At 36.0% G+C, this 11,812-nt stretch overlaps 1 protein-coding gene across 1 annotated transcript in view; it reads left to right on the top strand.

Moving 5' to 3' along the window:
• LOC142984412 (uncharacterized) overlaps nucleotides 1-11,578 on the top strand; it is a 32,818-nt gene extending 21,240 nt beyond the window's left edge. Inside the window, exons 14-27 of the mRNA XM_076131968.1 lie at nucleotides 336-497; nucleotides 1,013-1,286; nucleotides 1,747-3,124; nucleotides 3,833-4,074; nucleotides 4,998-5,246; nucleotides 5,985-6,084; nucleotides 6,389-6,461; nucleotides 6,683-6,788; nucleotides 7,141-7,248; nucleotides 7,825-7,974; nucleotides 8,486-8,619; nucleotides 9,258-9,341; nucleotides 9,680-9,905; nucleotides 10,360-11,578. Of these exons, the coding sequence (XP_075988083.1) occupies nucleotides 336-497; nucleotides 1,013-1,286; nucleotides 1,747-3,124; nucleotides 3,833-4,074; nucleotides 4,998-5,246; nucleotides 5,985-6,084; nucleotides 6,389-6,461; nucleotides 6,683-6,788; nucleotides 7,141-7,248; nucleotides 7,825-7,974; nucleotides 8,486-8,619; nucleotides 9,258-9,341; nucleotides 9,680-9,905; nucleotides 10,360-10,529 (3,456 nt within the window). The 3' untranslated portion in view covers nucleotides 10,530-11,578. The remainder of the gene's footprint in view (nucleotides 1-335; nucleotides 498-1,012; nucleotides 1,287-1,746; nucleotides 3,125-3,832; nucleotides 4,075-4,997; nucleotides 5,247-5,984; nucleotides 6,085-6,388; nucleotides 6,462-6,682; nucleotides 6,789-7,140; nucleotides 7,249-7,824; nucleotides 7,975-8,485; nucleotides 8,620-9,257; nucleotides 9,342-9,679; nucleotides 9,906-10,359) is intronic.
• The last annotated feature ends 234 nt before the right edge of the window (nucleotides 11,579-11,812 follow it).

Genomic DNA, 11,812 nt, shown 5'->3' on the forward strand with positions numbered 1-11,812 from the left:
AGTATTCGCTTCCAATGCGATGCCACGCCATATTAGCTGACTAGCGCGGCTCTAGGGTACTCTCTACCTGTACACAAAAGACAATGACTTGCAAAAATGACGAGAAAATCATTACAGCTGTGATAGCGTAACAGATAGGTAGGTCTTCGCATTTATATTAGTAGTATCAGTCGTAGTCTTATTCTCATCATCATCTCATCAGTCATCTTGATTTGCTTAGTCCTATTCCAAACATAACTTTGTTGATATGTTAGCTTCTCACACTCTAAAACTTAAGAGCATGAAACACTAGTCTGTACTTGCAAAGCTTAAAAAAACACTTTTTGATACCCTAGGAATCACACGCGATAACAATGCTGTTAACCGAGACCCCAGGACCAAAGGAGATCAAGTACAACCCGCCCGGGGTCCAGAACCCTAACTGGAAGGGTCCCATGCCGCTGTACCCTGATGAGCTCAACTCCATGATCAGACATGCGGCTATGGCTGCTAATGAGGTAAGGGTAGCTGTTGGAGATAATTTTATTCGATGTTTTTTGGTATCTTTGCAAAAGTACTATCACATGGAAGATTCTCGTAAAAAAAATAGTTAATTGGTTAACTTTTGCGTAAAAAATCTGTTATCTACTGTTTAGGGCAAGGCCTCCTCTCAGAATTTTTATTTTTCTCAATTTTGATTTTGACTCATTGTGGTCCAATCCGCATATATTATATTCTAATATTACTTGGAAATTAAAACAAATCGATCACCAATCAGTTTTCTCGACATTTTAATAGAAGGGTCATACAGTTCGCGCTTATTTATCTGGGAGGCTGTAATCTAACACGTTATCTACAACATGCGTAAAAGTTTTCAAGAACCTATATACAGCAATGATGTTATCAAAACTGAAAGTCTACGATATCAATTTTACAAAAAAAAAGCCTCAAAACTACGTAGTCTTTTTATTAGCGACAGTTTACGAAAAACAGTAATAATTCAAATATGAAATTTCAATCATTGTTTCAGCAGACAAAACTGAAACAAGAACCGAAAACAGAAAAACAGATAAATCGAAAACGAAAGTCAGTTTCCGACATAGAATACGTAGAGAACTATCTCGACAATAAATACGACAAGCTGGTAGAAATGGCCCAAGCGTACAGTGACTATGGCGTGCTAGAAGACAAGAAGGAGAGCCAGAGGAACGAGAAGAATCCAGCCACTGACGGAATGACGGGCAACCAGAGGATGTCTGATGAACAGAATTTCTTTAGAAGAGGTTTATTGGCGCAGGATTCGAAAGGTGGTAATATTTTCTTGAATAAATGTCTCACGGCTTTTCAGGTCTGGGTTTTTTTCCTAGTTAGAATGCCTCTGTGGCCTAGGTAGTGTATGACTGCTGATCGTGTCTCGCGTTCGATTCCCGGGTATAAGAATTGTATTAGAATGTTAAATAGTTTGGTAGATTTTCAGCAGTTGAATAACGTGCTTGTCGTATAGCGGGCAAATTCTATGGGACTAAGATTTCGAACGGTGAAACTTAGAGTTTTACTGCCAAACTCATTAATTAACCGTTATGATGAAATTTTATGTAGAAATAGTTGGATAACCGGAATCAATATGAGGCTCAAAATTAATACTTTAAACGCGAGCAAGTTTGAAATACAATATTTTATATTTCCTTTTGTTAAGCTAACCGGTACATATTCAAATTTCATCTGATTTTTCATTATAATGTCAAACGCTTAATCTTTCATTACCAGAGCAGTACGGGATCTTCAATAGTACGTTCATCAGAAGACCAGGCACGGAAGGCTTCAGGCTGGAACTGAGGCCAACAACAGCCTCCCGAGATGACATAGAAATAGCCAAGATTCTTGACACACACATCAAAATAGAAGACCCTAAAGAAAAATTCAGTAACAACATGAAATTCTCGAAACGACCCGATGAAATAAAGAATGAGCATTTTGATGTTTCGCTGCCGAAAAGAACACTACTCTCTACGTTGTTCAGAAAAGATAATTTTATTAAAAAGTATTTAAGAAAGGCCAATTTGATTAGTGATAATAATAACGAAATGGGGATACAGGATAAGCCTAAATATGTCAACAAATATGCGCCTAATTATGGTCCGAAGAAACCGAAAGATAAAGACAGGCTAAACGATTATATAGTAGAAGCAACTCAAAGTAATATCCACATGTTTGCAACACCTTCCATTTATAATAGTTTTCTAGAAATGGGTAAAACTAAACCGGATAATGGACCTACGTTAGTAGTGTCCAAAGCTAAATCTATGACGCATCCAAAAGATTTAAAACAAAAACCAAACATAAATTTGAAATTAGATTCAAAAGCAGAGATAGACTTAACAAAAGATTTCAATTTTCACACTAACCTAGAATATGTTACACATAAAACTGATTTCCTGAACACAGATTTAAAGATGAACTTTGGCCTAGAACAGCCTGCTGTAGATAAAACAATGCTAGCCGAGATAGAATCGTTGCTAAAATCTAACTCAGATAAGGACAAAGTCAACACAGATATCTATTCTAACATGTCAAAATGGTTAGATTCAAATGATTTTTTCGTTAAAATAGAAAACAGTGAACTAAAACCAGTCGATTTTAACGAAACTTCGTACGAAGGATCCATTTCTTTAACACTACAGAGTCCGGAAAATCTAGGCATTGAAACCATGCAAGTGAAATTTAATGTACCTCTTTTATCATCAGTTGAAGAGAATTTAGATGATATAATAGATAAAATGGTTGAACCCGATTCGTTGGGTAAATCAATAGAAAATATGATAAAACCTTCAGTTCCGAATACTCAAAAGCATAAACGATCGAAGCGAGAAATTGCAATAGACATATCACCTGAAAATACGACTACAGCTACTTCAATAAACGTGACTGAATTAGCTAAAACATCTACAGAAAATGCTTCAAAAGAAATAGCAAATATTACAACGAAAGCTCCTGAAAATAAAGTGAATGTTTCAATTAAGAATGATAGTATAAAAGCAAGTAATTTCAGTGATATAAATATAGCAGATATTTTCATGATTGTCGCTGATTGGTTCAAAGCTCTTGGTGGGATGGATGTGGATCTAAATAAGACTAGTAGACCTCCGTAAGTATGGTTTTATGGTTATATATTACTAGCTTCTACCCGCGACCTCGTCCGCCACCTGAATTTTCTCATGGGAATGCGTAATTTTCCCGGGGTAAAAAGTAGCCTATGTCCTTTCTCGGGTATCAAACTATCTCCATACCAAATTTGATGCAAATTAGTTCAGTAGTTTAGGCGTGTTTGAGTAACAGACAGACAGACAGACAGAGTTACTTTTGCATTTATAATATTAGTATGGATTATCATGTATGTTTGAGTAAAAGTGTGGGCAGAATTGTTTATCACTAGACTATTGGTTCAATTACTGAAACGAGTAAAGTAGCAATAGCGTTTTCTGTTAGATACAACATTTTCAGAGGTTAGGAACGTTAGTTTGTCAGATGGCAAGCTTTTAACTTGTAAAACTAGAAGCTGGGATCACTGGAGCAGTCAATTTAAATATATTGATGAAAGACAGAATTGCCTCATAAGGAAAAGCACTTATTAAAGTTCATTATCATTTGAATTACCATTATAGTAAATACCTGCCGTGAGTTCAATTCCATCACAAAAATATTTTTTTGAAAACTAGCATTCTGAAATTTGCTATTGCTCAATGCTATTTACTAATCTTTGTGAGATTTCAACAGTACAGCATTTTTTAATACAAAAGTTATCCTTTCTTCTATAAAGAACAGAAATTTTAACACTTAACTTACGCATTTTCAGCAAAAACATAGCAGAATTAGTATCAAGTTTCAATAATATTTCAAGACCGAGTGCTTTTAACAAAACGTCTACCACAGACTCTGCCTACCCTCTATATGACTCCGATATGATAGAGAACATAGACCATAGATCTAGAGTATTACTCTCTATTAAAGAAGAGAACATGACCGACAGTGAGAGTAGGAACGAGATGCAAGATACAAAAGTAACGGGAGTGAAGAGTGCGAACGTATCTACTAATGGTAGGTATGTATTTAGATTTCAGATGATGAAATTTGAGGTTTAAGGTTTTTAATGATTTTGGTAGAATGTTGAAATCTGATATTTTTTTAATAATTTATGTTTTTTGACTATTGCGGCTTGTTCTCATCATCATCATCATTCGGACGCCATTAATCATTCTTCATTCAATCATCCACCAGCCATCATTCATCATTCACCATCCACCAGTCATCATTCATCATTCGCCGGTCATCATTCACCGGTCATCATTCATCATTCACCATCCACCAGTCATCATTCATCATTCACCAGTCATCATTCATCATTCACCAGTCATCAGTCATTAGTCATCATTCATCATTTATCATTCACCAGTCATCATTCATCATTCACCAGTCATCAGTCATTAGTCATCATTCATCATTTATCATTCACCAGTCATCATTCATCATTCACTGGCTATCATTCATCATTCACAAGTCACCATTCATCATTCACCGGTCATCAGACAACATTCATCATTCATCGGTCATCATTCACCGATCATAATTCATCATTCACCGGTCATCATGCATCATTCACCAGCCATCATTCATCATGCAGTCATGATTCACCGGTCATCATGCATCACTCACCAATCATCACTCATTAGTCATCATTCATCATTCACCGGTCATCAAGCATCACTCACCAATCATCACTCATTATTCATCACTCATCATTCACCGGTCATCATTCATCATTCGTCAGTCATCAGTCATCATTCATCATTCATCATTCATCGGTCATAATTCATCATTCACCGGTCACCATTCATCATTCACAGGTCATTATTCATCATTCACCATCCACCAGTCATCATTCATCATTCGTCGGTCATCATTCATCAGTCATCATTCGGATTATAACAAGTGTGATATTAAAAATAGCACCTTTTTTCCAGTTTCTAGCACAACAGCAACGCCGACAAATTTAAAACCAAACAACACTACGCCAGACAAGGACGGAGATACGAAACCGCACGAGAAGAAAAGAGACGACAATAGAAAGAAAGTAAAGCGTAATGCTGATGACAGTAACTTGATATTCTGGAACGATATCTATGATGATGAATATGGAATACAAGCGGATAATTTAGATGGAGTGATAAGGGATAAATATTCTAAAGATAATGATTTCATTAAGAGATCTGGTAAGCATAAATCATCAACATCATCACCAGGTTTCTCTCCACCCACATCAAGGCATATGCTTGCTCTTAAAAGCCACGTTTGTTCGGGTCTTATCGCATCAAAACATCATCGGTCTACTAGTGCAGGATTTACAACGACAATAATATAGCTTACCCGTTACGATTCTACTGCTGGACAAGGGTTTCTTCTCAGTATGAGTAAAGTTAAAACTTGACCAGCTTAGAGCATATCAAGGACTTGGTTTATTTTCAAAAACGGGCCTTTTTTTGGCATGCGAAGATTTTTCGCGTTTTCCTACACCTTTAAAAGTCAGGATTATTTTGACATGATATGAAAACATAATAAATGTGTTTGCCACGTTGTATATACGATAGCAAGATAAATAACAAAAGCTTAGACTTTTATCATCACGCTATATCCCAAAAGAGTAAGGGTAGTCACCAGAAACACGACATATCGGTACATGCTTATCACATTGAATTTCACATAAATTCTTTATTGTTTTTTTTTCTTTATTGTTAAAAAAGACAACATCCGCACTAAGAATTGCTCTTGTGTCGCGGGAACTTTTACAAACATACAAACAACGGACAGAAAGCACAACCAGACCCACCACCAAACCAGACCAGAATTGCTTCGTGTGGGAACCGTACCGAACCGCGTGGTAAACAAACCACTGCGCCACGGAGGCTTCGCAAAATTATTATGTTTAGAGTTCATGAATTGTGACTTTATAGGCAGATGGGTGCAAGAAAAGTTTAAAAAGTTCACCAATAATCTTAAAGGACAAAATTCAGAAGATACCGTAAAGAAACGAATGCCTAGAGATGTAACGCAGTGAGTGACACTACTTTATTATGCGTTAATTAGCTTTTGCTATTGGTACGTTTAAAAAAAAAATTTGATCGCTTTCTCTTTTTTTCTGACTTTTAACTTTATTATGTGATATTATACGCGAATTAACGCGAACATGCTTTTTTTATTTTGAATTGCTCGCCGTATTGGGGTCTGTTACACTGGCCCTGATGGCATATTGCGCTTAATGCATGTTCGCTTTCATTTTGTATTGGAATATATTAAGTATTTGATAGTGAACATTCAACGCGAAAGTGTAAACCTTACCAGTGATTATTATTTTCAGGATTGAGAAGTATCCACAGTATATTTACAACAAGATCAGTGGCCAATTGACGAAGAGAGATTCTCAAGCAGAAGTAAGTGTACTTTCTTAAATGAAATTTGACAACAGGGATATTATAGTAGGCTGAGCTAACTTCACCCAGCTGGTTAATGGATGAAAAATATCCTTTACCAAATAAAATTTGTCAATAAATATATTGCGGATGGGTCGTCTGAAAATTTCAACATTTAATTTAGGTGGATAGGCAAAAAACTTGGTTTCTTCTTAAGTATATATTTCAATTACTCTCTTCAGGAGGGCGAGATAGATCAGAAGGCAGTATTCAACGCGTTAGCTACTAACATGATGCAAGTGTGTAAGAAAGCGGCTAAAGCTGTGAAACAGACCAGGGAAATTCCTAGTAAGTTGTTTTACAATAGCTATATTTTTTTACTTAACTGGTGAACAATACTGAGTAAATATGAAAACACAGTCTTCAAAAGAAAAGCGGGTCCTTTAAGGTTTTGAAGTTTAAAAAGGTGACATAGACGTCGAAATTTAATCTCCAATGGCAATGAAAAAAAGAATAGTAGAGTTAGTCGTTTTTAAGACTTTGTCTTGCGCAAACTTGCGCGTGGCTTGTGGACGCGATGTTTGGGCGCCTAGTATCTCGATATCGATCGAACTTCTGGCCACAATCTAATATGTATCGTACGACGGGTCGATCAAAACATTAATTTGGTAAAAAAGTAATTATTGGAAAATACTTTTAGCTAAACCGGACACAAAACAGAGTGCGGTGGCCACATCGCTGATGCAGCAGTTAGTCCGTCTGCTAACTGACCTGGTGGACTATCAAGTGCAGCAGAAGACTTGCACTCGTAAGTGGAAAGACTAGCCTACCTAACTAGCAGCTCCGCTAATTTGGATTCAATGTAGAAAGGCTCCAGATTCCCTAGTTTTCAACTATTTCTATTCAAAATGTCATAAAAATAGGTTGAAAATTTGTCGGCTACGCGTAAATTGCCAACACATAATCTACAAACTTTTATTATATTTTCATATTGGTATGGACATGTTAAGCTGATCTGCCATTAATTCGTAGATCTGTCAAATAGAAGATAATATCTCTTTTCTTAAAACAAATAACTGCTCATTTTGTTTTAAGAAAGGGGGAGAAAGGTAGCACAGTCTTCAGTCTTCAGATATCAATATGCATGAAACTCTTCCGTTACTGACTGACTGATAGACACCGCAAAGCCAAAACTACTGAGCGTAGGAAATTGAAATTTAATATGAAGATTCCTTGGGAAGTATGGAAGAGCACTGGAGAAGGATTTTTGGCAAATCTTCCCCAAAGCGTGTGAAATTCCACGCAGGCAAAACCGCGGGCGCAAAGCAAGTGGAGGCATAAAATCTTTGTATATTCATGGTATACTATGGTTTTCTTCTAACAGAGCTCCCACCAGACCTCCACAGCTTCCTGGAGTGGCTCACCATCCCCGGCAGCGAGGGTCAAGAGGAACGGGAGCCGGACGCCGAGTCTGTCAACTACAAGACCACGCTGCCTTACCCTGAAGAAGACGTCATTGATGAACTTGTCGACCGTAGTATAACATTGCTTATTTGTTTATAGACTAGTTTAATAAACAATAAATTTTGTGGTTAGATATTTGGTACAAGTAAATCGTATCTTTAACAGGGATGTTGACTATTATGCCAGCGAACCTACTTTTTATATTTAGTTAAATAAAGATCGTAAATGTTGATTTTTGGGAAAAGATGCTGTTGTCTGTTACCGAAATATATGATGCTTGCAAAATTTCAGCTAAACTATTTAGACATTTCGATGTGAAAAGAGTTAGAAATACACGCAAAGAGAACTACACACTTTCATTCTCTGTTTCCACTGCTAAAGGGTTGATATTTTATAATAAATTATTTTATTTAGGTACCCAAATTCTTCAACTATCCATGCTTAATTTTATTAAAATTGGTATAATAGTTTTCCCGTGAAAGCGTACCATACAGACTTTTCCATTTATAATATTAGTCAGGATATGTAATATGGTATTTTTAATATAAATTAAGATTTCTCCAGTAATAAATTTTCAACAGTGACAACTATGGAACCAAACACAGAATACCTGACCACGAGCGAGAAGATGGACTACAAGAGTCAGTATTTAGACACGGTACAGTCTGTACAGGACTTGCTGGATCAGTATGAAGAGATGGGAGATGAGGAGAAGGTAAGAGAAAATAAGGCAAATTAAATAATAGCGTTTGCGTGACGAGTGTGTGTCGAGGGCGTTAAATTTGCCAAGAGTTTGTGTGGTGTGTGAGCAGAAATGGCAACTTGTGTAACTCTTGTGTAACTCTGCGTAGCTTGTGCGTGGTCCATGCGTGGTATATTCAGGTCTAGAGCGTGAAGCATGAGTGTTTATTTATTTATTTATTTATTATGGATCTCCAACAAGAAATACACTTTACAAAAACAGAATTACATGCAATGTGAGATAAAAGTTAAGTGCTTTCTCAATTACAGGAGATCACAGCATTCAAATTTTATAATTAATTGCAAAATAAAATTATATTAGTAGATACAGTGTTTACATTGAATAGAATTACAAAATATTATACAAGATAAATAGTCTATACAGAATAATAACAAATTAACAACATTAAATTGAGTAGTGTGTGAAGTTAAACAAAAAAATCGAGGTATTAAACATTATGAATGCTCTGTAAATAATTGATAATGCGTTTTGAGTGTTGTATGTGTTTGAAAGCGACAGCGTGTTCGTAATATTATGTTGTAAATGGCTAAAGCGCAGAGTGAGAATGACGGGTAGTTTTAGGGTTACAAAATGGTTTCTTTATTTTGCAGAGCAAAATGACGGGCATCAAGTTTTATTTGCAAAACCAAATGCGGTATTTGAACAAACAGATTCCTGGTCATGATCTTTATAACGTAAGTCGATTTATTTTAACAATACGCCTGGTATTCTTATTGGGCATGGCTGGGTGTGTGTTACAGTGAAATAGGAGGTGAGATTATTGCATTGCATACATCGAGCACGTTACCAAAATCTTAAAATTATCTTTAACAAGTCATAAAACCGTAAGTGCACATTGTCCGCTTCATAAATAAAACCTGAAACCTCGTGATTAGGAGGCATCTAGAGCCGAGACGTAGAAAGTAATATATTAAACTAAAAGTAGCAATTTTCACAAAAGGAAGAAAATAATGCTAATTTGTTCTAGCCGTTAATTCGTAACAGTTTTGTACACAATTGATTAAATTTTCAGCTTTTCGAAAAAAGCTCCATTCCTCTCCGCTACCGGCGAGACCTTTCCCTCAAAGGGCCCTACTACCACCACATTCTAAGACGATTCAGACCCAAGCTCCGTCTTGAGAGGAAAACCAACAAGTTTCTCAAGAACTTTGGTAAGAAACACACGAGGACCACCGCGGGGTATTACGATGGTATACCGGTGACCGAGAAAAAGAAACGAACTGAAGATTCTATTATAGGTATGCATTTTACTATTATTAATATATTTACCCATTAATGTCCCACTGCTGGGCAAGGATCTCCTCCTGTAATGAGGGAGGGTTTAGGCCTTGAGTCCACCTCGTGCAAATTAAGGGCCATTGCATGCCCTAAAAAAATATTTCAATCAATTTGTAGACATGCAAGGTTTCATCACAATGTTTTCCTTCACAATTAGAGCAAGTGCAATTAAAGCAAGCAATTCTAATTCGCACATAACTTGGATAAGTCATTGGTGTGTTGCCTCGGGTTCGAACCGTCGACCAATTGCATCGGAGGTGCCAGCTTATACTACTCAGTTATCACTACCGATTACAGTGACTTATAGGAGTGGACTACCAATATTTTTTTTTGTGAAAACGGTTAAACTATAGTCCACGTGGACGAGATCGTGGGTGACTTCTAGTTTAATTTAATATATGATTTTATTTCCAGAAAATCGCATCCCTAAAGAAAACATCAAAGAGAATTCTCCGAAGGAACTGAAAAGGAATTTACAAGACGTTTACTATAAGGCAGTAGCCGAAGCCAAGAAGTACACAGCCACGGCGAAGATTGGACATAAGAAACAGAAGATTGCCAGTACCACTGAACATATACATTAAGACGCCAAATACATCCCTCAGGAGCGTTCTGCGTTCAGCGTTCAACGTTTTCCAAAAGCATTCTGCGTTCACCGTTTTCAGTCGTCTCTTGCTTTTTCGTGATTCTTGCGTTCAATTTCCCAAACATCCCGGTCTGAATGATTTTGTATGCGTAGGATTCTATCGGCCAGTTTCTTTATACATATCTAAAGTAACCGCTAGAACCATTAATTTTTAATTGATATTTGTATAGTAAAGACGATTCTGTTTCATAAAACTATCAGTAAATTCGTAAAGATATAAATTTGACTGGCTATCAACAGTCGTTCTTATCCATTTCTCGGCCGTCTCTTGGTCTATCTGTGCTTTCATAATTACTGACATTCTTCACTTTATTCAAATTAATTTCTTATCCCTCTTTCTACATTACCTAATTTAGGTTACCTATATTTTGTTCCCTATGACATAGGCCACCTTTCTTCTACGTCAATCATTATAGTACTACAGAAATTTATGGATTTGAATCCAGATGGTTCCGGAGAGTTTTTGAAAAAAAAAAAAATTGTCACTGCATATTTCCTTGTTTGGACTAGCCTAACTTAAAAACGTCATCACTAATGCGGTTTTCAATAACTTATCTCCAGTGAGAGATAAGATTTACTATAGATTAGTTATTAAACTAAAAACAAAAATATATCTTCAGTAAATAATAATATGTAACTTTTGTTCCTGTTATCTCCATATATCTGAATCGGCTTAGTGGTTTAGCCGTAAAAACCTATCAAACAGACATAATTTCACATTTATAATATTATTATGATGAGTAAAACAAATTATCCCTATCTGATTACATTACTGATCCTAGTATCCTACAGTATTATTGTTATGAAAAGTGTCTCTTCTACACCTATCTCAGTTAGCTAATCTTTAACCGGAGATAAGTTATTGAAACCCCGCTATAACTGAGTTAAGATTGTGTGCTGTTACAAAGATCAGTGTGCACTGTTATATCGATGTATTCGTAAAAGACGTTTGTTTGTAGTATAATTTACGATATTTATAGGTTTTATGTGATGAGTATCCAATAAAAATTATGAATAATACATTTGTAGTTTAATTTTAAGGTTCAAAGTGTTTAAATTTATCATTTCAAATACAAAAATTAATTATACAATATCTAGACATTATATTTGTATTTGTGTACTGGTCACACTGACCTAAGCAATCATTATAAAAGTAACGTTCTTTTAAAGTTACGCTCTCTGTTCGACACATACTTTGCTAGGAATATCAGATCTATATAC

This window comes from Anticarsia gemmatalis, chromosome 27 (assembly GCF_050436995.1).
Source record: "Anticarsia gemmatalis isolate Benzon Research Colony breed Stoneville strain chromosome 27, ilAntGemm2 primary, whole genome shotgun sequence".
NCBI classification, from domain to species: Eukaryota; Metazoa; Arthropoda; class Insecta; order Lepidoptera; family Erebidae; genus Anticarsia; species Anticarsia gemmatalis.